We start from the raw sequence: 26,626 nt of genomic DNA, 5'->3' as shown, positions 1-26,626 counted from the left end.
AGATTGGTAGCAAAAGTTATTGTGAACCATTAAGAAGATCTATTAGATCTAGTCCTAAAGAGAACATTTGTTCTGCTAGGACATCTAGTATTCTAACGTCTATTGAGAAGTTTGGTTCTGCTAGATGTCATCAAAACAAGAATACTGTTGAATCTGAGTGACCAGGAATTTAGATTGCTTCGTGTACACGAAGTTGAAGGTTTACTTTTTGTAGCATCTTAATTCATTGAGTATTCAAAACTGGACTAGGTCCCGAGGTTTTTCTACAAGATTGTGGTTTTCCCTATTAAAAAAATTCTGGTGTGTGCTTATCATGATTAAAAAATGGAACCTCCTGATTATCATGATTTCCAGAAGTTACCATCCTCCGATCAAATAATTGTTTGTAAGCCACATTACGTTGCCGATGATCAAAATGCACCTTTCCACATGGGGCAGAGTCTGGTATACATTCAAGAGTAACCAAAAAATTTAAGTATGTAGCAACTATATGAATATTGTTGATATCACAATTAACTTTGATTTTACCACAATTCAATTTGGAGAAAGATTGAGTATCTGAATGAATGTCTACCAGCTCACCCCATGATGAACAAATCTTTTGAAATACTGTTTTTACCGAAAGATGAAAGGGAAGCCCTCTCACCTCAACCCAGTGTAGAATACCAGAATTCTGGGCAGAATAAATATCTGAATCTTTCCAGTGCTTTAGAAGGATCTTAGATTTGCCCACACTAAGTAAAATTGGTTGCTGCAGTGATTGATGAATAACATCTTATCGTGATACAATTTTTTTTCCCATTAATAGGACGAATACCCAAATCACCGACCATTTGAAGTGTTTTAAAATGGCTTTGGAAACCCCAGACCATCCATGATGAAAGTTAATGATCTTGTAGATCGGAAAAAATGGTTTTCTGTTTTTTTAGGGAAGTGAAAAGTCGAGCGTGCTGACGAGACTCCTCAATCGAGCAAACTGCTCAACCTCACACAGATGCACTGCAAAAAAGGGAGTTCTTAGATTCGAGAGATCAATATGTAGGACTCCGGCCTAAACCAAGTCAATGGCCGTTCCAGAGTCAATTCGATCACAGAGAGGGAGATGGGTTGATCTGTAGGAGGGAAGCTGAGAATTGTGTGAGATCAATGATGATCAAGGATTGTGGATGTGTTGAAGGTTTCTGCAAATTGAGGAACCGTGGAGTTCGAATAAGTTCTGGGTGATTGATGGAATTACTGAGAGTGATTGCTCGAAAATTGTTGTTAGACGAATGTTGTATGTCTTTTAATCACGAATCCAGAGACTTATTTATATTGTCAGGGTAGTGAACACCTTGATCCCTGTAAGTGTGATAGTTTCATGAGTAGAAGAGTGGGAAAGTGGGAGATCGTGGTAAAACCAATTCCGTGTCGTGTGGAGACTTGGTTGATCGTTCACACACTATTTTGCTAACTCCTTCAACCGTTGCACGACTTACTCACATTTCTCATCGTGGATAAATCCACGTGCCGTAGGCCGTCAGACCAAAACCCTAATTGATATCCCCCAATGTGACGTGATTGATATCTCACGAATCGTGGAGTCTGCATGACAGACATGTATTTAGTTAGTCAGTTGTTGGCTAATTAGAAAATGAGTCTAGGTTTTGTTGAATCGAGCATGATTGACAAATGCTCTTCGATCCATGAATGTTAATATTGCCCTTTTGAGAAAATATTGTAAATTCGATGAGTTGTTGAATATTGAGTTTCAATATTCGAGTTTCCAAATTCTGCAAGTCATTGAATATTGATAAGTTACTGAATATATGTGGATTATTCGAGAAACTGAGAAAGTATTGCTCGATTCGACGAATTACTGATAAATTACTGAATATTGATAGTGGGATCAACATTTTAGCAACTGAGAAAATATTGCTCAATTCAAAAAATTACTGATAAATTACTGAATATTGATAGTGGGATAAATATTCGAGCAACTGAGAAAGTATTGCTCAATTCGAAAAATTATTTACTGGTGACGTGACCCAATAAAATATTAATTAATATATTGGTAGATTACCCAATATTGTATAATTAATCCAGACCTTGATTTCTGGATCAACATAAATTTATCAGTGTTTGAACTTGCTCAGAATGATGATTCGTGGAGCGTTTGTTCGAAACCCTAATTTTTGATCAATCCTTCATTAATTGACGAATTGCTGAAAAAATGTCATGAGTGACAGAGGGACCAACCACATGGGATGATGGAAGTCCGCGTGGCACCCAAGTGCTTGAGTAAGCACGCACCAGGGTCCTCAGTTGGACGGTTGGTGAAAGAATGATGATTAAATATCGGTTTCATCATTTATTAAAAATAGTTGCTCGATTGAGCATTAGGTGATAAAGCCTAATTCATGGAGAAGTGAGGGACCGTCCAAGAAGACATGAAACCGTCCCTTAGGGGTGTGGTACTAGCTGATGGTCGATTGAGCAAATCCAAAGTTGTTTGGAAAGAGTTTGGACCCAATATGAGCAGTCGAGCAAATTAGGTCAAAATTGTGAAAACATATGGGACCGGCTTATTACAATCCTTAGGGCCACCCTTGGTACGTCAAGGGAGCATGCCCGTGTCTGTCTCAATCCTGAGAGTTTCGGTATTTTCTGATGTGTGTTTGAGCAATATCTTGATTTTTCAGAAGAATTCGATCTTTGTCTGAAACTCTCGATTTTTCTTAAATGAGAAAATAGAACTTTGCTCGTTTTCTCAAAATTTAGGAAGATATTAAAATAATAATATTTTAGTATTTTGCATGAGTAGCCTATTCGGACATGCGACCATTAGAGTTTTTGGCCTTTTCATGGTTTGAGCAATATTTGAGAAAATATGAAGGAATCATGATTTTTGCTCAAACGGAGGACTTTCATGAGACGAGGGAAATAATAATTATAAAAGATTAGGGATTTCAAGGTGTGGGACCGGCCACGGCCAAGGCATGGCCGGCCGGCTAGGTTGCCCAGTCCCGCGGCACCTTTCCCTATTTTATGTTATTATTTTTCATGAAATCGTGAAACTATGGAGAAACCATGAGTTTTGTTGAAACGAGGGAGTTTCATAAGATTAGGGAAATAATAATTATGAAAAGACAAGGGATTGCAAGGTGTGGGACCGTCCACGTCCAGGGCATGGCCGGCCGGCTAGATTGCCCGGTCCCGTGACACCTTTCCCTATTTTAATATTATTATTTCTCATGAAACCATGAAAATATGAAGAAACCATGAGTTTTGCTCAAACAAGGAAAGTTTCTGGAGTGAAGGAGTTTTCATGAATTCATGAAAATAAAAAGATCAGGAAAAATAATGGAAGAGGCATGGGACCGGCCATGGCTAGGGCATGGCCGGCCAGCCGATGTGACCGGCCACGGCTAAGGCATGGCCGACCGGCCGGCCGATGGGCGCGGCCCATGGGCGCCTCTCATTATTTTAATATTATTATTTTTCTCTCCTGTTATGTATAGGATTCCTCGTTCGTTCATATTTTTGGATGCTCGTTCGCGCATCATTGTTGAGTACACTTGCACTATTAAATGGGGCTTACTCAGTGGTAGTCCAGATGCCCGATTGTTGAGTATTTATTACTTATTTATGAAATTCAGTGAAGAATGATTCATGAAACTGAGTAATAAAAGTGAGTAGTTGTTTATTATCAATCCATAGGATCAACCATGGATTCGACCATGAATTCGGAATAATGGAACGAGCATTACCATTCCATGGGATCCTGGATTCGACCACATAATCAGAGTAATACGATTATTACCATTTCATGAGATCAGCAGTGGATTCGATCATGAAATCGGAGTAATGAGATTATCCATTACCATTCCATGAGATCAGCCGTGGATTCGATCATGAAATTGGAGTAATGAGATAAAGTAAATTATTTTCTAGGAATTCAGGGGTGAATGTCACGGTACAAATAATCTATTATAGAAGGGATATTAGCCCGTTAAAGCGTCATATCCGTTCTGAAGGTGCATAGTCAGGAGACAACGAGTGTTGTGGAAGTTCTGAAGACATTATTGCTCTCAATCTACGGAGAACCGCCTGGATCTATGCACAGTCTCTCTACATAGTCAGGGAACAATGAGTGTCACCGACGTCCTGAAGGCGTTATTGCTCTCAATCTTACGGAGAACCGCACAATCGTTATTCTCTGTAGAGGTGGGTCTCTCTCATGTAGTCAGGGAACAACGAGTGTTGCCGAAGTCCTAAAGGCGTTATTGCTCTCAATCTTACGGAGAACCGCCTAATTATGTTATTCTACATAGAGGTCACGATGAAATGCAAGGTGTCGAACGCTCAGCTAGTGGAGGATTTTCGAGAACATATTCATCATGGCTTCGTAAAATATGAATCGTCACATGCCTGAAGCCAACATGCAGTATCATGATTTTACGGTTTTGTCCTTTGTTGAAAATCCACCATCAACAGATCTATATAACAACACCATTATGACCAGGAACACTAGAGTAACTGCTTCACTTGAATCTGAAGGAAGTGGGGGGGGGGGGGGGGGGGGGAATCCAAAGAATTAAACTCCTTATGAAGAATAGGATGAGGCTTAGACTCTGGATTCAAACACTTCCAGAATCTATTCCAGATCGAACCATTCTCCCCACATGGAATACAAATGAATCTAGATTTCGCATCATTTGATGGCTCAAATTTAGAAATATTCATAGAATAACCGTTAACATTCGATAAGACTTCGATCAGTAGAACCGCCTAATTAAATCTTTCAGTCCAAACAACTTCTGGTTTAGTAAAATTACCCACTGCTTCCAGAATGCAAGAAGATATCCACGCAACAAAATCATCTGGTAAGAGAACCCAATTTAAAACTCCTATCTTTCTAAAACCTTAAGAAAAATGACCATCAACAGATCTATATAACAACACCATTATGACCAGGAACACTAGAGTAACTACTTCACTTGAATCTGAAGGAAGTGGGGGGGGGGGGGGGAATCCAAAGAATTAAACTCCTTATGAAGAATAGGATGAGGCTTAGACTCTGGATTCAAACACTTCCAAAATCTATTCCAGATCGAACCATTCTCCCCACATGGAATACAAATGAATCTAGATTTCGCATCATTTGATGGCTCAAATTTAGAAATCTTCATAGAATAACCGTTAACATTCGATAAGACTTCCATCAGTAGAACCGCCTAATTAAATCTTTCAGTCCAAACAGCTTCTGGTTTAGTAAAATTATCCACTGCTTCCAGAATGCAAGAAGATATCCACGCAACAAAATCATCTGGTAAGAGAACCCAATTTAAAACTCCTATCTTTCTAAAACCTTAAGAAAAATGAGCTTTCCCTTGCAGACCGAATTGAATTCAAAAGTTTTAAATCTCAAAAACCAGATTGTAAACCCCTTGACATGACCATAGTTGGTAAAGAAAACAAAGAGAGAAGCCGAAAAAAAAAAGTAAATGAATAAGGGAGAAGAGAAGAAAGATCCGACTCCATAAAGGAGAAAGATCAAGACGAAGAAGAGACGAAAAGAAAAATCACCACGGTCAAATTAGAAATCGCCAGTCAAAACTCGGCGGCCAAAATCATAGGAGTGATGGAAATGAAACCCGCATTTTCCAGGGCGATAATAGTAATTTTTTCAACTTTGTCTATCTGATTTCTTTTTCGTAGCACAACGCAAAGGCAGCGAGCAAAAACCCCAACAGCAAGCTACTGTTAGGGGAATTCCGCATGATTAAAATTAATATAATATCATGTGAGCCGATAGCTCGCATATCAGATATTAAACCGATAAAACAGAAACTACACTTGATCTTAGCCAAAAGGCTGAGATTTTTTTTTTTTTTTTTTTTTTAGAGATTCGGACATCCGACAGTGTTAGTGGGTAGAACAAAATCAAAGGAAGCAAACTAAAACCAGAAGCTGCCGGGGTCCATGTCTTACCTACTTTCTTCCAACACCTTCACGCACCCTTGTATCACTGGACTTTTTGTATCATGATGATATTATTTATCCCCATATAGTTTCCCGTTATGGATGTCAACTTATACCCCGTTATGGATGTCAGCTGAGAGTTTAAGACATGACTTGGGGTTTCTGGTATTACATAAGATGGGTTTTTTTACTTTTCCTTTCGATATACAGTTGATTTACAATGAGGTGACCTCTTTTTGAACAAAATATAAAACCCTGAACTAAAAGTTACAACTTACAAGTACAGTGACAACATTATGAACACTTCTCCAGTTTGACGGTGGATTCCTACATGCAACGATGTGAAGAGGAATGTCTCCACTATTATGTCAAAGTGCTCAAGAAATCATATTGCTCAAATCGCCTACATTTGTGATCTTATCTCGGGATCCCGAGTAACCCTGAACAAGCTTCTTTGTTGTTCCACTAATTTATGCCAATGAAGGTACTGTTAAATTCATTGGAGCACCATATTAGCAAGTCTCAACTGCTTATCAAGCGGCAAATAGTCTTTCAAAGAAACACATGTTTCATGCAACAATCTTGCTAGGAAAATAGCATTGCCATTTTCACTTGTGTCAATTGGATGCTGCTGTGGCTGTCTAAGAGTGACTTCATTATCACCAGCATTGGTTGCTAAACATTTCCCCCAGTCATAAACACGTTGAGTGGATGCCCATAAGTTTAAAACCACTGATTCTGCAATAACCTTCCAACTGCTATTGGATAATAGAGAAGGAAGCGTGATAGGTAAATCACTCAATACAGTAACTGGGTCAATTATTAGAAGCGGCATATATTTACAGAAGCTACTCCCGAGCAGACCAATGAAGTGCAGTGCCTGTTGGAGAGAGAAATTTTAGTAGGAAAATCTTATCACAGTTATATTATACCAAGTTCCAGAATCAAAAAAAATCTACCGTCGAAGGGTTCTTTGTCATGCAAGTAATTTCCATAGCATCAACAAGCCATTTTCTTTTAGTACTTCCATCTGCATGTTGCAGCGCTGCAACAACTTCAACTAGTACATCCCACACATCTGCAATTATTGGAGTTCTCATTATGGGAATGCATCCAATCTTCCATGTTCTCATGATAAAATCTAAGATGCAAACATGGTGGTTTTAAGTATATGCTATTTATGTATACCGAGGTTTTGTAGAAGGAACTTACCAACTAACTCAGAATTCAGTACATAAAATTTCATCTTTCCAAGCTCTGCCCAGGGAATGCAACCAATCATTACTAGCCTGGTTACCGCTTGAATTTTTTTCACATGTTCAGTGGAGAAGACACCTTGTCCTTGACTAGTCTCTAAAACCTACCCAACTCAACGCAAAAGATCTCTGTAAGTGATAGTCAAAGTTTCATACAAATTTATTTTTATAGCCTAATAGGCGAACATAGTGATACCATTTACGTACATGCACTATTAAGGAAAAATTAAATATACCTCCAAAGTATTCATTAACCAACTTTGCCGAGTCTTCCCCAAGCACCTAACTGCCTCAGACCGCTCTTCTACGGAGTTCATCTGACCGACCCTTAGGCTGGGATCGAAGTGTTGAACAGGAAGCATAACAAACAACAATTCCATGCACTTCTCCATATTCGCGACATACTCTGCGGAACCATTAGAAGCTTCGTTGAGACACCGGTACAAACCCTTCCAAAATGAAACCCGCAACAAGCTTTTCTGATGTGGGTTATATGTCTGCGGTGAAGACACTACTGAACTGAAATAATCAGCCATATCATCAAACAGTTTGCTCAACCTAGAACCAGCGAAAATCTTTATTAGTTCTGCCAGATGACAGAGCAAGCATGTCTGCAGGTTTAGCTCAAGTGTCTTGAACCTTGACAGGTCAGTCAGCTCATTCAAGAAATATAAGAGGGAATCAACTTGGTTTGCATGAGCTAATGCAAACTGAAGGCACCCCTCTCTAAGGATTCCTTTCTTCAGGGTTGCACCTGGAAATAGCTTTCCAGAAACTTGATCCTCATATATCATGCAACGTCTAATGATGGCTCCCCAATCCAAAGATGGCAGCCGGGGGGCAAACGACAGGCACCTTAACACAGTTTCAACTGTATTCACATGAGTGATGGTACCTTCCTGAATACAGAAAGAAAAAAAAAGTTGGAAACTGAATCAGCATTTGCTTTCAGCTGATAACCAAGCAAACAAAAGAGCCGGGCTGAAAAAGAGAGACAAAGTTAACCTGAGAGTAGTTAAGGTCTGCTAGCCATGTGCAGAGCTGCCAGACCCCACTGTTCTCTAAGAAACTTTGAGAAACAAGCTTAGACTGGTTCGAATCACTCTGGGAACCATTCTTCAGTTCATCAGCGCACCATCGATGTTTTAGAAATGAAACTGCCCATGATGCATATTTTTGCAATTGTTGATCTTTAGAATCTTGTGCAACAAGAAACATTTCTTGGATCAGTGATGCAGAGAGTGGCTCACAAACAGCATTTGAAAGTATAGGGCCTCTAACAAAAGATGATTCCTGATCAGAAAGCTACAGGCAATTAGATTATAGAAAGTCAAAAGAAATTTGGGAAAGTGAAAGCATTATAAGGACTGTACCATAGTTCCATGACCAGCCTGTAAAATGGAAGGCTTAGAAGAGATGATGGTGAGAGCTCCTGCACCTGCACCCAATGCATTTACAACTCCAAGCATTGCGCCAAAATGAACAGTTGGAGGGTAAGTATTGGAATAACATCTTCGGCACAGTTCCGTCAAACCATTTACATTTTCACTTTTCATAGAATGCACCCCTTCATCCAAAATGCATGAAAGGAGGCTTCCTGCTCCAATACATGATGCCATCAACAGACTCTCATGGAAGATACCCGATTTTTTTACAGATAAAAGCTCAGAAATTAGATCTTTGTAACCATTAACTACACAGTTCAGTTCATTATCATCAATGAGTTCTACTCTCTGGCAGAATGCCACTATAGCAGGAAGCGCAAGGCAGGAGCCAATGGATAACATTATCGCAGATTCTGCACTGCAAGTATGAGAACTCTGAACATCAGGATTCACATGAGGAACCCACGATTTAAGCAAGGTTTTCAACTTGATCACAGAATCACTCCCCCCAGCTCGGTATATAGCATTAACAGAATACCCAAGACCCATTATGACTCCTGCAACACCCCAGACATCCTCCTCCAAGTAATTTCCATCAGTAAAAAGTGAAACAGAATTATCAGTATCCGGATCGTCAGTACCCAGTGGGACATATCCACGGAGACTCTCAAAGCACTCCGCTGAAGATGGACTCAGCTGGCATATCATTAGAGAAAAAGCAGTTACGATTTTGCCAAGTAAATTGGACTCCATCAGTCTATTAGTATCTTCGGAGTTAACAACATCAGCAGCAACTTCAACTCTTGTAAGAAGGTCTTGAGAAGCAAAACCCAATCCGGCCATACAGGCTCCTTTCACAAGAGAGCTTTTGCTACTATAACCAACCTACAAGCAGAAAATTACCAGAAATATTAGAGCACACAGTTTCATTCTTCTATCGTAGTACTTATATTTCAGGGGGAAAAAACCATTGAGTATATTGAGCTCATCTCCATCTTATAAACATGTCCAAAATTACCTTTAAAAGTCCAGATATGATCTGATACTTGTGCTTGCGATCGGTCGAGTGTAAGCAACCTGAAACCAATCCCAACCCAACAGCAGCTGACCATTGCTTATGCTCATGTTCATACTGATACAACAATTTCAATAGGAACTTTGAGGCAGTTGTTGTTATAGCATGGGCAGATGGAGGCAACACCTGGTGATATCCCAATTGCAGCCAACTCAGTACACAGGATTATAAACACTCTCTACAGTATGATATGTAATTGTACCTGAACATGCTTCCATGCTCACAGCAGTATCCATGCGACTTGATAAATGTTAAAATGTATATAGATTCTTACCATACAGAAAGCACCCACAGCAAGAGTTATATTCTCTGAAGATCGAGGAACAGATTTTTCAGCAATTCTTGTCAATCTCTGCATGATAAAGTATTTGCATACAAAGTTAAACTCCCGTGACTCAACTTAAGTTAGTCTCCAAAACTTAGAACACTTGGGTTTTCATAAGGTTCGCATGACTCTACTTAAGTTTATTTTAAAACTTAGAACAATTGGGTCTTCATAGTGGTTAATGTGTCACTATTAAGTCCTAATAAATCCTAAGTGGAAAGTAGAGTAATATAACCAGGCAGAATGGAAATATGAACCTTAAGAATATCATCAGCAGCCTTTGTAGTTCTCTCCAACAGATTTGAAGGCGATTTGCTGTCCTGATATTTCAATACAGCCTTCATCCAACGTTGCACGAAAGGTTTCCACGATTGCAGGGAGAGTAATGCAATCAGAATATTTCTTGACAGATGTAGAGAGTCGGCAATGTCTACTAGAGCATTTTCATACGCAGTGTGCAGCTTTTGTAGGTCCTGAACCTGAAGAGAGAGAGAAATGGAGAGAGAAAAGATGAGGAGAATTTAAGTGGAAAGCCAGATTCCATGTAAACATCCCACTAAAGCATCGTCAACGTATACCTCTGATTTCCCTGAGTTCTGTAAATCTTTGGGAACGAAAGAAAGGCACAACAGAGCTGCACCAGGTAATTTACTAGCATTATTGTTTCTCGCTCCTGCATGGAAATGGTCAAGTAATTAGCAAATGAAATTTGTTGTATAAAGATGGTTTGCTGAAGTAAGCAATATATTTGCAAAGCGAAGGGTAGGAAAGATTGTAACTATTCTTCAGACAGATAATGTGTAAAACTGATGAAGAAGGCGACTGCTAAATCTTATAGGAACCACAAAGGCATCCAAAAATTACAGGAACTACATAGACAGTTCCTAGCACCTGATTTGAATATAGTTTGAGGAAACACATCCAGTAATTTTTCAACCTTGTGCACAACAACTCTTTTCTCCTTTAACAGTCTTCGCCGATTGCTGCCATTAAATACAGGCTTATCAATTCAAGCAATCAAAAACTTTGTCACAAGTTTACAAAACCGATAACCAAATAATAGAAGGAGAAATATGGTTTACATGTGCTCAAAAGTAATAATCTTGACTTCCAATTTCTCGACAGCTCTAAGTACATCCGGATTAACCTCAGACATAAGTACCTCAACATTCCTTTTATTAAAATCATGAATGTTTGTTTTTATGTGCTCTACCTGAAAACATATCACAAATGAGGAGACTGCAAAGACTGAAAAGTAAAACAATACAAGGAAATAGAACTTAGATTATTGGATGGTATCTCAGGAAATGGGAACACCCAAAAGAAGATAATCGATGAACCAACATAGTTATTGAGAAGATCAATTAGAAAAGAAAATAAGAGATAGAACCATGTATATACTTCGACGGAGAGTTTACCTCGTAATGGGTCAACGACTCAAAAGCGGAGGTCCGTGCCTTGGCCCATTTATATCCATGAGTTGCGTAGCTAGAGGTACCAACTTCCCACAAAATCTGCAACACACTCTTGGAAGCTTCTGGATATGCTTCCGCATCCAACGCACCCCATCTTAAGAGAAGACATAAGCTGCCCAGAACACACAAGCTCCAATCAGTAACGGATCATCAAGCATATGACTACAACCATGAGCATGGAAACCAGAAGTCACCGACTTGTGCGGATCATCAATACTTCAGCATTCGATCAATAAAGATCTTAAAGATATCAGTGAACGATCAGAATGAAATACTAAATAAAGGTGTTGCTTAAACAAACTCGAAGAAAAACCAAAACTACTAGGCATGATCTTTACCTATTTGCAATTATAGGATCTACGGAGTAGCCCAGCACATGCTTCGCAATAACATCCCAAGCAGTATAAAAATCTGAGCAATAAAACACGAATTTGAAAAGAATATTGGAAACAATATACACAGCGAAAGATGCTTAAGCGAATAAATGACACATAAAAATCTGAGCAATAAAACACGAATTTGAAAAGAATATTGGAAACAATATACACAGCGAAAGATGCTTAAGCGAATAAATGACACATCGACGACAATAACTTAACGACCAGGAAGGAGGAGTAGCTCAGCAAGCTCATGAAGAATATGTAGACAGATATATATGGCTTATCTAAGAATTAGTAATGCGAGCTTTTGATGTGGATATCCTGGATCACATTCTTTATAAAATTATGCCGTTTGAAAAGAGTAGAATAATAAAAGAAGGTTTATTTGAAGGCAGTCAGCAACTCTTTCAGCCATTGAGTGCGTTTTAAGGGAAGGTAGCAAGTATAAAGGCCTTTCTAAGAGATTTATCTGTCATATTTACTTGAGATCCAACTATTTGAAAGAACAATCTGTAGATCCAGGCAATGCTAAGAAAACAGATCTGTCATACCAACTACATCAGCTTCACAGAGATGTCCCAGACTTTGGAAACCAAGAGCTTTTACAGTAGGATCTCGACTCTCAATACATGCCTGTTGCTTGGCATTGATCAGAAGAAAAACAACGTAAGATAGGCGGGTAAGAGAAGCTCCTTTACTTAAAAAGTACATTGAAAATAAAGGAAAGAGGAAGATACAGCCCATGGAGTACCATACCGAAACTGAAAGGATAAGGTCCACACCCCTATCGGGGTTCTTTGTGCAAACATCCCGAACAGAAGCAGCCATACTTATACAGATATTCTTTTCCTTTACAAACTCTTGAAATGCCTTTGGCTGCAGAATTCCCTAAAACACAAAGAAACAAAATGGAACATATAATCAAGTCAAAATAAATTATACAAAACTATGCAGAATTTCACGGTTCACCAAGTTTAGGGATCATCAGAGATGACTTGGTCAAGAAAAGAAACAAAACCTAACACTCCAACTTAGATCACATGGAACATTATTGCATCCACTTAAATTATCAAGAACTTTATATTTCAAGAAGTTTGTTTGGAATAAAGCACAGGCACGGAACCGAAGATAAACGTACTATCAAGCAGCAAGAGAGGTAGGGTTACTATCACCACACCTGCAAACTTCCAAAGACACGATCTGTAACCTCCCATGTCTTACAAAGCAGACGAGTAGCTGTGGCCCGCAATACTCTTATGATATGAACCAACAATAAAGATTTATTAGTTTGTAAGCTTCACATTTTCAATGGAGGCACAACAAGTAATCCAAGTTCAGTAGAAACATACGGCTTTGTGTCCCTTTGAAGCATTGGAACAATAGTTTGAACAATAAACGGTATCATTCCAGGATGTGAAGCAAGTGATGGAAGCATTTCCAAAAGCTCTAGCTGCAAGTAACAGTAAGAGAACCGTGAAAAATGAATTATCCAAGAACGAAACTTGAAACCTGCAGGACTGCAACTTACCACTATTTCATGCGAAGTACTTTCATCATTTGAGAGAATCCTGTTATAGAATATGATTGCAAGCAGCATAGGCAGACCCATTTTAGGATCCATGAGACCTATAGCTTCCAAAGAACCTATAGCATACCTCCCCAGTGAAGGATGCAAGACTGCAAGAGATACCAAAGATGCAAGTACCACAGGCATATCTACAATGACGAAGAGCAATTATCAGATTTGACTAGAATATAAACAAATCGCCTACTAAACGTGTAAGGAATAAACAAGCATAAATTAAAGTAAGGAATAAACCTGTAACAAGATTTTCTTTAGCCTGGGATATTGGTGAAGATTTTTGTTTATCAACAATCACGACACAGTATTCTTTAAGTTGAGATACCCATGAATCTTTTATATTGTTCATCTCCTCAAAATCGCATTTGGTATTGGACACAATACTAAGAAAGTAAGAACTATGCAACGAAGCTTGGTCCTGAAAGTGAAAAAAAAGAATACTAAACAACTTTACTTATGATTATAAAAATATCATTTAAGAACAAACAGACAAGAAGAAAGGATTTTATGAGCACACGAAGAGGGGAACAAAACATGTAATATACATGATAAAAAAAACATAAGGAAGTAGTAGAATTTCTGCTATTTCCTAACAAAATTATCACAATAGAACAAATGTGAACGGGTAAGGTTGCCAAACAAACCTGAAACCACTGGTGTCGCATCATTCTAGAAACAATTGATTCAGGTGTGCTGATAGTTGGCAATCTCTCTTGAATGTTGGTTATCTTGTTTCGTTCAACCAATAGATCTATTAAAATATTTTCCAAAACTGAAAGCAGATCACTCGCTGCAGCTTTTACAGATCTAGAAGGTGATGAGAGTAGGTTGATGGCAGGAAATATTAATAAAAGCTCTTCACTAAAACCACCAACAGCTTTTGCCAGAACATGTTCTGCTGAATGATACAAGATACCATTGATCAAAAAAAGAAGGATACAGAAACCAGCATTTTTGTATATTACCAGTGAACACAAACCCATCTTCCAAAAGAATGTTCGAAATAAGTGATAAAGAATGGGATCGAAATGAAAATGCAAAACATTGTGCATGAAAACAGTGATAAAAACCTGACCAGGGAAAAATGAATATTGTGAATTAATTGTGGTAGGGTAACAACGTTTCCAAACCCAATCATTACTAGCAGAGTTTTGCAAACATGGACCTGAAGGCCCTGGGTAAATTAATCTAGCTTCTAGGATTCTGATATTTAAGATTCCAAGCAGACATAGAAGTATTAAAATGGACAAACATTCACTGACACACAATTGAATGAATCTCGACACACACAAAAAAAAGGCGGAAGAGGAACTAAACACAAACGCTAGAGAGGGCAGTTTTGATATGCTCAAACAAAATAAAAATGAACATACCATTTTCTCTTTTCCACTTCAACATGAATAACGAGAGCTTCAATATACATAGTTGCTCATGTTCCAACTCAGCTTGACCAAGGATGAGAAACAAGGATACCATAGCTGACAACAATTCGGGTTCAAATTGCAGTTGTAGCTCTCTATGAACAACTAACAATCGTTTTGCCAATTCAATAACGGATTCCTTCCTGGTCATACGTTTGTCACGATCATTACAAAGAGAGAGAAGAATCCCCAACAGTTCCACTCCACATAATTGAGTTTCATTTTTTAGCTGTTCACACAGTGTCAATGACAATTAACAACAAAATGAAGCATTCCAACAAATTAAACTATGTAATTGTAGTTCATTGCCACAAAAAACTCATGCACTCGTATGGAGTAGTATCGTTAAGCAAATAAATCCCATGAGAATCATCCGTCTTGCAAGATCAATTACATTAAACAACTGAAAAGTGAAAACATAAACAAAATGTGTCTCTCTACATACCAATCTGTTCTCTACCACAAACCTCAGGACCACGGTATACGCATTCACCAGGCACTCGGCAACATAGAGTACATCTTTGAAATCCTGATAAAAGTTCCAACTATCAGAAAGTATTACATCAAAAGCTTAAAAGAAAACTTGTAAAATTTACTCACTTGTGTACTTCTGCAAGGAAAATACTTCAAACATTCCGTCAACAACTTTACAATCGGCAACGCCTCCGAGGGAAATGAAAAACATAATGAAGCAATCGAAGATATCAAATGCTTGGCAAACGAAGCCAAATCCGAACCCGAAGAAGAAAATGGTATTCTCAGAATCACAAAATTCAAAAAAGGTTTTAAGAATTCACAGACTTTTCCAAACCCAACTGAATTCTTATTCCTAACAATAAACAATAACACCTGTTGAACAAGTTCATTGTCAACTTCAATTCTACAACAAACTACTTTCACAAACGGATGTTCTTGAGAATTTAAACTGAACCCTAATTTTTGAAACTGAAAATTAACAAGAAAACCAATCCCCTTAATAAACAAATCAACAAAACGTGAATCACAACCTTCAAGAACTGATTGAAGTTCTAATAAACCTAATGAAGGATTCATAAACCCTAGTTTAACATTACGACAAAGTTCACGAACCGATTGATCAACTACATGAGATGAATCTGAGTTGAGACATTGAGATATTATGATTTTTCCTGAATCTGAATCGGTATTTGAGTTAGATGATCTGAGTTTTTCGAATATGGAAATTACTGCAAATCTCTGAATTGAAGGCTGGGGAACTCGAGTTCTTTCGAGAAGAGAAGCGTAGATTTCCATGGAGTCACGGTTTGGGAGGAGAAATTGAAAATTTTGGTGGGAATTCTGTTTGTGTGAAGGTTTTGCGGGTTAGTTTTTACTTGTGAGTTAGGGCACCATGCTGCATATTAGATTCTCGGCCTGTAAACACTACCGGCAATGGCATGGCTTGCGGTGGTGAATATTTGAGGTAGCTTTTAATGAGCCACGCCACTCCACGCCGCGGCCAAGACCTTTTGTGCAGTCTAGTTCTCATAAAGTATGTTTTTGGTTTTATGGTTGGGATCAGGCTAATTTTGGGAAACCACTATTTTAGGATGAACTGGTATCTGGAGCTGGAATGTGGTCTTTCTCTAGCAGTTGCCTAATAATTTCTACTTATGCAGTTTTGTTGATGCTTATGGAAGGAACGAAACACAAAGCTGCCAGTGAGATCATCAAATCTACTTATGTGTTGTGGTGTTCTAGTGTGGATACATTCAAGTCGATTCCTGTAATAGGTTCAACTGGAAAGCGTTCACTAGCCATTTAACAACTGATGAAAATTTTATAAATCCATCAACCTTTTCTGTCAAAAATAAATAAATATCTGAAATATAAAGTACAAATTCTTAGTAGTTTTGTGATTCGTAGGGAATCCCAAGATGAGGTTGTACATGATTCATGGATGCTAAATGATTTGGTAACTAAAATCAACATCTCTTAAAAAAGAAATCCACCGAATTGTACCAACATTGAGACGCGTTTTTTCCTCTCTCTCCCACTTGGGCAGCAGTGCTCACAGCAAACCAGCTTCTTTAAGAGCAGCACTGAGATCTTCTTCGCTTAGATAATCAGGTATCTACATAATAAATAGACCAAGAAAAAGTTACATTCATGTTAAGACCTCTTCCTCTCCGCAAAATGAAACTCTACTGTAACTTTTGGAATTGAGTGCACAAATTACCTGTGATACATGTACTCCGAAATGCCTTTCAATCTTCTCCATCAACATCATGGAGTCAGTGCCTGTGGCTGGATCAGTGCACAGTAAGTTCAATACTGCCCCTGCACTCAAAGGTTATGCAAACAAATATCAGAATGACATGTAATAGACAAACCCAATAATCTCATTCTCTTAATCACACAAGCCACTTGGAGGTAGTCTGTGAATTCAAAATTGGATTTAGACTGTCGAAGACACAACTCACCCTTGCGGCCAAAGCGGCCAGCCCTTCCACATCTATGCAGGTACACTTCATAGTGTGGCTCAGATGGATTGTGTTTCAAACGATCGTACTGCGTAGGCAAGTCATAGTTGATGACCAAATTAACCTATTCAAAGGAAATTGGATTAGATTCATATATATAACAAACACCGAGGCAAGGAAATATGTATCTAACACAATCTACGAAAGTAAAAAGCACTTGTGATTGATCGAATCCTCGTGCAAGTATATCAGTTGCTATGAGAACTTTAGTTAATCCATCTTTGAACTCCTTGACTATCTCGTCCCTTTTATCTGTATCAAAATCACCATGAATGTTTGTACATTTCCAACCGCCTTCACTATCCAATGCCTCATGCAGCGTTTTTGCACTCTTCTTAGTGCGGACAAAGATGATGATTTGCCCTAACCTATCACCCAATTCAAGGACTTTGTCAATGACCTGCCTCTTTGCTGCTTCATCTGGACTGTTAACTTTAAACTGTTTAACCGATTCCAATGACAACTCTTCTTTCTTCACAAACATTTGATTCCCGTCTTTAATCATCTTTGAAACAAAGTTCTTGGCAGTATCATTGAATGTGGCAGAAAATAAAAGCACTTGGCAATGAGCACTGCTTTTTCTAAGAGTATTCATAATACTCTCAGAATCATCTTTGAAACCATCCTGCATGTGAATGCGTTTCCAATTAGCATATAGAAATCTTCTCCCATAGTGAAGGTCGGTTTCTCCACAAATTACATAATCACTACAGATCCTTTAATGAGTCATGACCATAAATCTGCCATACAGCCTCCAAGAGAACCAGGTGGAGTTCACCAACATGCGAACAATGTTGGAACGTGTAGTAGACTACAGAAGACATAGATACAAATAAAAGATACTAAAACAATAAGACAACAAGAATTTGGTTATGGTGGAGTATTCATGGAAACAAAATATGCTTGCATACTTTTACTATTCTTTAATTTATCTTAATAAATGTAGCAGAATATATTATAATTAATTAAGTTATTTTCATTTATTAAGTATATTCTAGAAATATGATAATTTAGTTAGGGATTTTATATTAGTTAGAAATATCTCTTAGTTTTGATAATAAGCATTTTTGATAATTTATTTAGGAAATATTTGCTTATTTGAAAAGGAGTTATCTATATAAAGAGCTTCGTGTTTTCATATTAGAGGAGAAGATTTTGATTAATGAAAAAGTAGTGTTTTTCCTTGAGAGTGGTATCTCGGAAACATGAGTTTTAGATAGTTATTCTATTCAACGCTTCCGCCCTGCATCAGTTAGTTCAGAGACAGGCAACACTCTTGCATCATGTTTTGAGGAAGAGATTATGGTGTTGTTCGGAGAGCCGCTCTCAACGATGAGAAAGAGCAAGCGGTAATAGATAATCTAGAACGGAAGGTTAAGGCGCTCACCCTCTCATCATGGTCCTAGCCTACATCGAGTGGAGGAAGTGACTGGTGATGAAAACAAAAACCTCTTTGGCGACAAGGAGAAAGGATTTCAAGGAGTTGCACATGATCCGCGAGATTCGTTAGAGTCCGGGTTAAAGCTTGAAATCCAAAGGTTTGATAATATTTTTTCTTGTTCTGTAACTAAAAAATATCAAGTCATCGTGGATTGAGATTCACCACCAATCTATGATATTTACCCTGACGATAAGGTTTCAGTATGTTCCAAATGCATTGATCCTTATTTTCTTGAAGGAACATGTATTGTTAGTCGAATGCAAATGTCATTATCTCCAGTAACAATTTTGGAAAGGTTGCATTTGCCGAAGAATTATAAGAAGTTTCCTCAAAGAACCATGAATGCAAGCAATTATACCAGCAAAATTCGAGGAGAAGGGGAGAATGGTGGAGTATTCATGGAAACAAAATATGCTTGCATATTTCTACTATTCTTTAATTTATTTTAATAAATGTAGCAGAATATATTATAATTAATTAAGTTATTTTCATTTATTAAGTATATTCTAGAAATATGATAATTTAGTTAGGGATTTTATATTAGTTAGAAATATCTCTTGGTTTTGGTAATAAGCATTTTTGATAATTTATTTAGTAAATATTTGATTATTTGAAAAGGAGTTATCTATATAAAGAGCTCCATGTTTTCATATTAGAGGAGAAGATTTTGATTAATGAAAAAGTAGTGTTTTTCTTTGAGAGTGGTATCTCGGAAACATGAGTTATAGATATTAAATTCTATTCAACGCTTCCGCCCTGCTTCAGGTTATTACCTCTAACATGTGATCAGCTTCATCAAAAACAAGCATCTTGATATCCCTAGCATTGAATCTGTTTTGTGACATCCATTTCTTAATAGTTCAGGAGTTCCAACAACTATTTGATCACAAATTGGTGCTCTATCGGACCTCAAACCAGTTTTTCCCGTAGGTACGACAAAAATTGAAGTAATTTTAGTGTGTTTACCCATTCTTGTCATTACCTCTAGATTTTGAATCGCTAATTCTCGTAGGAAAAATACATATCGCCTGAGGTGCCTTCAAATTGATGTCAATTCTACTCAACATTCCAAGTACAAAACAAGCAGTCTTGCCAGACCCATTGTGAGCTTGAGCAACTAAATCATTATATGGTGGACTTACGATCATGGGTAAACTAACTGATTGTATTTTACTCGGTGTTTTAAAATGGAAAATTTCTTGTTTGGTCATAAGCCCATAAGGTTATTTATAGGAGGGTCCAACCGGATTTTATTCTTATCCTAGGATCCAAAGTTTTTTGAAAACATGGAAATGACTAATATACCCTACTGGTTAAATATGTGTGAAATAACATACTTCTACCAAATCGAGATTTTATTTATCGGGAGGTCCAAATTTAATTAAAACATATAAAATACCACAAATTTGAGTACATATCTGCTAAACTTGTGTTACAAATTTGAGTGCATATCTGCCACCATGCTTAAAATTTGAGTACATATCTGCTGCACTTTTTACAAATCTGAGTACATATCTGCTGCACTACTTACAAATCTGAGTATATATCTGCCGCACTGCTTACATATAGAGTGTGTATCCGTTGGACATATGGAACCTGTAAATGTGATCAGAATATAACAATATTAAAACACATCAACAAAGCTACCATCTATTTCAGTATTTCGCACACGTACTCATGGGTCAAACAAAAAAAAGTGGCAAAACTATGAACAAAACAGAATCAAAAGAAGTTTCTATCAGTACGTCATATACGTACTGCAGATTCATAAACTAAAAACCCAATTACATGTCAAGAAGTGATGAATCCATGAATATAACCGAATCAAAGCACATATTTTAGTATCTCACATACGTACTCATGGATCAAACCAAAAGAAGTAGCAAAATTGTGAATAAAACAGAATTAGAAGAAGTTTATATCAGTTTGACATATACGTACTGCGGAGTCATGAACTAAAAACTGAACTTCATGTCAAAGAAGTGGCCAAACTCAATTGCATGACAAGAATAGGTGACAGAACTATGAAAAATAAGAGGATCGAAACAGATATTATAGTATTTTGTATATGTACTGACGGATAAGACTAAAAAAATGAGACAAAGCACATCCAAATAGCATTTCCTATCAGTATGCGACATATGTACTGAAGATTCATGAACAACAAATCAACTGCATGACAAGAATAGGTAATAGATCTATGAAAAATAAGAGGATCGAAACAAATATTACAGTATTTCGTATATGTACTGACGGATAAGACTAAAAAAGGTGACAACACTTCAGTATTATACATACATACTCATGGATCGAACAAAAAAAACTGGAAAAACTTCGAATAAAACAAAATCAGAAGAGTACGCCATATATGTACTGTCAATTCATACCAAAAAAACACTGTAAAAAACTGAAACCAAATGTATAGATGCATAGTAAACACAGATTAACAGTACGTCATATACGTACTGATGGTTAATAGACAAAACCAAACTGAAACCAAACCAAAAGCCACCAAAATGAAACTAAAATACCAGATCTACAAACGAAACGAACGTAAAACATGATTTTATAACTAGATCTGGACTATTTTCATCAAAAACCACTAGTACATCATATACGTATTGATGATTAATACACAAAAACAAACTAAAAACAAACCAAAGACCAACAAAATGGAATTAAAACATCAGATCTACTAATGAAATGAACATAAAACATGACTTTCTATCTAGATCTGAAGGATTTTTATCAAAAAAAAAAAATCGAAGTAAAAAAATTAAAAAATCAAGCATGAATATCGTTAGAACAAAAAATCCACCTACCAATTACACTTGCAGAGCTCGAACTCATGAATCGAACTCACGAATCGAACAAGGACCTCAAATAATCTTCACTTGCAGAGCTCTTCTCTGAAAACATAAATTGAGAGAATGAAAAAGAAACGAACGTCTCTATCCGTTTTATATAGTGTGGGGTTTTTTGGGAATTATGATAATACGTTACATGTGTCCCGTAGGTGTACATGACCTAGGATTAAAAAATTAGGCCTAGTTTCATGTTTTCTTTTAATTATGGACCTATACTTACCGAGCTTTAATGGGTGGACCTGCTACTGATTAGTATCACTAAACTAATACCTATAAGTAATTCCTACTTTTAAAATTCATCTTAACATATAATCCCATTAATAACTCTCTGGATAGACTCGAATCTTCGAATCTTTTTGCTGTCTGGTAGATTGTATCTCCAGTTACCTATATAATAAACCATTAAAAAGATTAACAAAAAAAAAAAAACTCAAACAGCAAATCCGGCTAGCCTAGGCATTGAGGAATATACATTGACTTACTTTCTTGATGTTCGAATCTTCACGTTCAACAAGACACTTGGTTTTATTTGTTTCGTCAATCGTCAGAACCTCAAGATTGATTCCTTGTTCTTCTAGATTAAGTTCTTCATCTTCGATGTCATGAACAATGGTGTATGCACTGACGGTGTTCTCTTCGTTGGCCATTGAGAACTTAGGACTTGCAGAACAATGAGGTTATTGTAAGGGGTGAAGGGGTTTTATAGTTGCTGGTTTGCTTTAGAATCAAGCAGACCGAAACGGATTATTAGTTTTGGTGTAGCTTTAGAATGAAGCAGACCAAAATCTTTCCTTTTCTTACTTTCGCGGTTATAACCGAACCAGATACCCATTGGATTTACGTGATTACCCCTGGATGTCACAAAGTTTTGCTACTTCAGAACGGCATCTATGGTATGTTCATGGGCACCACTACACTAGGTAGGCCGCACAAACTTAATAGTGACGGTGCTTCGCGAGGAAATTCAAGAAGACGGGGGGAGGGGCTGCTACAGGAAACCAGTGTTCCACTGAGAATGGTTGCTGAACCCTCAAGGTCAATCTCTACTGCTAAGATGAAGGCACTGCTCGCGGGCATCCGCTTGGCTGACCAGTTGAACCTTCGCAACATCACTGCTAGTAGCTAGTACAATATTAGGATCGAACTATATATATAGAGCCATCTTTTTTCTCTAGATTTTTTTTTGATCGGTATACATACATAGAGCAGACTAGAGAAAAATCAAGATTCGTATTAGCTTGGTCTGACAAATGAGAACAAAAAAATTCAAACACAGCCATGCCTAGTTATAGTCAGAAAATTGGAAAAATTGAGAACAAAAATATACAACATCAATAAAAGTGTAAAAAAAGAACAAAAAATTAAGAGAGTAGACAAGCCATACAGGGAAAAATTGCGAAAGACATACGGAAGGATTCTGGAGTAACTTTCCTCAAGTCACCAGATAACAATTTGAATTATTGAACGTTTGAGTGGAAATATTTACGGGTGATAGCAGCAACATACTGGACTAAAACTATCCTTCAAATTAGCCTCAGCTCATATTCGCCAGCCATTGTTATGTATCTCACCCATGGTAGAGCCTGGTATGCACTTTTCTCGATGATCTTTAAATATCGAACCTATAGAAACATATATTTGCACACTTCCGATTAGAAAAGTACAACTGTATATAGCTTGACATTAGAAAATTGAGTTGCATGAATCCTTTTCTTAATGAAGGAACGAAAACATTGGCAGGGAAATGGTGCAATGGGGTAAAGCCAGAGCAGAAGAGATTCTCGTTATTATCCATCTCACCCAAAGAAAATAGGGGTTTTCTTGACGCCCATTGAGAAAGCAGATTCCAGATCAAAAAATAAGAAAAACACACCTGTATTCCGGAGACAGTAAAATATGGTATTTCAAACTTCACACGTATAGGAGCTTTCCTGTCAGGAAGTGCATCTTCAGCAATTACACTAGGAAGACTGAATTCTGCCCTCATCAGATATTCCTGAGCAATTGAGGGTATAAACAATGACACATCCGAAATGAATCAAAGAGTTGGAATATGCAGTTAAAAGTAGGAAGCTAGACATATTAAAGACTGTAAATACTAGCATATAGTCGTTACGAGATGAAAAGGATTCACACATACACATGCATACCTTTCCACCAGGGAAGGATTTTATTTTCCACAACAATGCATCATGCTCAGGTGCATATGTAGCGGATCCCATTGATGTCCGAATATTAGGATTTGTAGCATCAGATGGTACAGGCAACTCAATCTCAACATTCGTAGCAGTGCTACATGATAAACACAAGAAAAGTAGGAAACTGGTGAATATCTTACAAAACTAAATTCCAGTGAAGAAGTTAATGAGAACAAAAGAAATGAGTTACTTAAGCAATGAGAGAAGTATGAAAAATGTACCTACGCTCCTTGAACTGGCTCCGTGCTTTAACCATGATCTCTATTCGACTTCTTGAATGTCTTTCTATTTGAGCTTCAACCCATATCAGAGGTTTTACCTGATATAATCAATAAAATAGAAGTAAGGCATGATTTGAAGCATCAAGATGATAGAATTAGTCCCTCAATATAGCATCATCTGAGAGGTGAACCTGAGTGCTGAGTCTGTAAGTCATTAAATCAAAAGAGCCATCGGGAGGTATGAAGGATATGGTTCTATCATTTTCAAATCGAGTCAACCTCACACACCTAAAAGTGAATATGAGAAGAATTAGTAGTCAGGTATCATTAGTTACCATTCATAATCAACCAAACTCCGTAAGTCAACGTGTCCAGAGATCTCTTTTCTTCTTTTTTTAAGCATCTAAATACGAACAGAAGAATGAGTTTAAGCTACCTACTGGTGAAATTTGATATCATCCAAATCAATGGCTTTCCCTTTTGTTGATCGACCCTGGGCCTCCAAAAGTACTCTATCATTGAGGCCGAGTTTACACTCAGGCATACCACTGTATCAATTGAAAGAGTTAGTAGTTGATCGTTTCAGCTCATCCCAATTTTAAGGTGATATTATATATCAGAGTAAAGGGTCATCCTTCATTTACATTTTTGGTGAACCTATGGAATAAAAGAATACCGCCTAACTCTATTTATTTACCTTTTTGATCAGAAAATTATGTTAATGTCAACCCTACAACTCTAGAGGCTGTACATACCACTCACTGATAACACCATTTAAAAGTGCAGCCTGGTGCAAGCTGGGTTATTAGTTTTAAGATATTCATTCTAGTAGAGCATGAGCTAGAAGAAGAAACATTTTTACCTCAAATAAGTTCTCATCTTTAATGCGCCTACAACTTCTGAACGAATTATTTGCCCGTTGCTGTTGACGAGTATATTGACACTTTCAACCACATCCAGGAACACCTGAGTATATATAGAAGAGACTTACATTGTGACATCATGTAATAGGTACCTTAAATGAAAACAATAATTTTGGTCTAAGAAGTGACAAAAAGATGAACGTACTTCATTCTTTTTATACCGAATCCCATCCATGCGCCAAGAAACTGCATTTGTCACGGCCATGGGAGGCCTTTGATTTACCTCCATCCTGTAAGCATCTGTTTTGATAAACTCGCTAAGAATTTTTGCTTCTGTATACTGAGGGTAACCGAAGTCCATCATCTCATCAAGTAACTCATACTGCCACCAATACGTACAATGTTTAGATGAAGTTTCTTCCAAAACAATCTTTTAGTATTTTCTTTCGCTAACAAACCAAAACTACGAAGTATCGATTAGAGTTCCTCTTACCACAACAACAAAGTTATCCCTAAGGGATTCCTCTTCTAACTCTTCAAAGTAGTGTTTAAAGACCTATACAAGAAATGTTTAAAACTCAAAGGATTAGCAAAGCGTTACTTTGTTTTTCAATATGCAATTTCCCAACTGGGATGTGTACAATTCATAGGATACAATTTTCTGAAAGGCTAATTTGGCTAACAAATTTTAGGCGCAAGAGCTCTAGACTCAAGAAAGGGTCTCATATCTTAGGGGAAAATAACTGTTCAAACACATAATCTGCAACCTTGAAGAAAAGATTGCAAAGACAACTTACATCGACTACACGATGCAAAAAGAGAATAATACTTGCAGCGTTGCAGTTCTGTCTTGTTGCGATCATAAGGAAAATGTTATTATGTTGTATGAACATGTAAGTGACCCCATTATCATATACTACTGGATCTTGAGACTCCGGATCACCCTGAAACAAAATCAGGACACGGAAAAGAACCCACCACATCATTGATTTGCCCTAATTCATGAAAAACTCTACTAACATAAACATCATAGATTAAACGAAAGAACCTCACTTCTTTTTCAATGAGCTTTGTGAAAAACTTCTCAGCCTGTCCAGCTGAAACATCACCTCTAAAATCACGGCATACAAGAACACGACCTTTGATGTCTAGAAGAAAAAGCGCCGAAGCTGCCCCTGCCATTGACAAATTATTGTTATTTCAGATCAGAAATTTTGTATCACCCATTCAGTAATTTTTAAGGTTTCGTTCAAGGAAACCAGATTAAGGAAGAAGTTTCACTGAGATCTATTTTGTCAGAAAAAATAGGTTCTGGAAATGAACTTTGTTTTTCAAGTATCTGACCGTTACACATGTTGTTGTGTTTATTCCCCACGGACCACGGTTCTCTTGGGAGTTCGGACTACTTACTTATAGAACCGGTTGAGAAATAATTCTGGCCCATATCACTTTTCTTTCTTTTTAGGCTCAGGGGTGAGCATTTGGGATCAGCAGATTCGAACCAGCCCATATCCGTTTTTTCACGTGTGGGTGTCCAGTTTGTACACTAATGGACTGCGGTTGCGGAGATAAAAATCCGATAGACATCCAAGCCCCTCTATGTTAATAGTTATTCCTTTTCGGTTTGCTTATTTGTTTACTAAATTTGTATATTGTTGGATAAAAAAATAGT

General features: G+C 37.5%; 2 protein-coding genes, 1 non-coding gene and 1 pseudogene across 6 annotated transcripts; all 4 read right to left on the bottom strand.

Moving 5' to 3' along the window:
• Positions 1-5,672: 5,672 nt before the first annotated feature.
• On the bottom strand, positions 5,673-5,865 carry LOC113276806. The gene has a single exon (XR_003324613.1). It is a non-coding gene; the product is annotated as a U2 spliceosomal RNA (small nuclear RNA).
• Positions 5,820-16,369, bottom strand: LOC113276202 (protein RST1-like). 4 transcript variants are annotated; one of them, XM_026525773.1, is made up of 24 exons: positions 15,464-16,369; positions 15,309-15,392; positions 14,816-15,092; positions 14,087-14,340; positions 13,680-13,860; positions 13,389-13,576; positions 13,210-13,310; positions 13,038-13,113; positions 12,617-12,748; positions 12,412-12,493; positions 11,819-11,891; positions 11,424-11,592; positions 11,088-11,218; positions 10,897-10,988; positions 10,584-10,678; positions 10,263-10,484; positions 9,955-10,032; positions 9,624-9,806; positions 8,594-9,490; positions 8,226-8,525; positions 7,457-8,119; positions 7,177-7,324; positions 6,924-7,042; positions 5,820-6,844 (listed from the first exon to the last, which is right to left on the bottom strand). In XM_026525773.1, the coding sequence occupies exons 1-24, from the start codon at positions 16,133-16,135 to the stop codon at positions 6,461-6,463; spliced, it is 5,601 nt and encodes a 1,866-aa protein (XP_026381558.1). In that variant the 5' UTR covers positions 16,136-16,369; the 3' UTR covers positions 5,820-6,460. The 4 variants fall into 4 exon arrangements, with proteins under 4 accessions (XP_026381558.1, XP_026381561.1, XP_026381559.1 ...); XM_026525776.1 differs by having other exon boundaries at positions 8,226-8,513; positions 15,464-16,368; XM_026525774.1 differs by having other exon boundaries at positions 14,087-14,337; positions 15,464-16,368.
• Positions 16,370-16,892: 523 nt separating this feature from the next.
• Positions 16,893-22,324, bottom strand: LOC113274110 (annotated as a pseudogene).
• Positions 22,325-22,883: 559 nt separating this feature from the next.
• On the bottom strand, positions 22,884-26,312 carry LOC113274109 (AP-1 complex subunit mu-2-like). Its single transcript, XM_026523603.1, has 11 exons — positions 26,008-26,312; positions 25,752-25,898; positions 25,448-25,510; positions 25,160-25,336; positions 24,954-25,057; positions 24,532-24,639; positions 24,283-24,379; positions 24,092-24,189; positions 23,823-23,964; positions 23,546-23,668; positions 22,884-23,294 (listed from the first exon to the last, which is right to left on the bottom strand). The coding sequence occupies exons 1-11, from the start codon at positions 26,134-26,136 to the stop codon at positions 23,196-23,198; spliced, it is 1,287 nt and encodes a 428-aa protein (XP_026379388.1). The 5' UTR covers positions 26,137-26,312; the 3' UTR covers positions 22,884-23,195.
• Between the last annotated feature and the right edge of the window lie 314 nt (positions 26,313-26,626).

This window comes from Papaver somniferum, chromosome 4, assembly GCF_003573695.1.
Source record: "Papaver somniferum cultivar HN1 chromosome 4, ASM357369v1, whole genome shotgun sequence".
NCBI classification, from domain to species: domain Eukaryota; kingdom Viridiplantae; phylum Streptophyta; class Magnoliopsida; order Ranunculales; family Papaveraceae; genus Papaver; species Papaver somniferum.
This window is presented reverse-complemented; position numbering and strand designations above follow the sequence as displayed.

What these genes read in the sequence shown, in the direction of transcription:
- LOC113274109 (XM_026523603.1), bottom strand. Translation starts at nt 26,136, where the DNA reads ATGGCAGGGGCAGCTTCGGCGCTTTTTCTTCTAGACATCAAAGGTCGT. An exon ending in GATGATATCAAATTTCACCA is followed by an intron (nt 24,380 to 24,531) that starts GTAGGTAGCTTA and finishes ATTCACTTTTAG; the next exon opens with GTGTGTGAGGTTGACTCGAT. An exon ending in CTTACAGACTCAGCACTCAG is followed by an intron (nt 24,190 to 24,282) that starts GTTCACCTCTCA and finishes TGATTATATCAG; the next exon opens with GTAAAACCTCTGATATGGGT.
- LOC113276202 (XM_026525773.1), bottom strand. Translation starts at nt 16,135, where the DNA reads ATGGAAATCTACGCTTCTCTTCTCGAAAGAACTCGAGTTCCCCAGCCT. An exon ending in ACCTTATCCTTTCAGTTTCG is followed by an intron (nt 12,494 to 12,616) that starts GTATGGTACTCC and finishes GCCAAGCAACAG; the next exon opens with GCATGTATTGAGAGTCGAGA. An exon ending in GATCCTATAATTGCAAATAG is followed by an intron (nt 11,593 to 11,818) that starts GTAAAGATCATG and finishes TGTTCTGGGCAG; the next exon opens with CTTATGTCTTCTCTTAAGAT.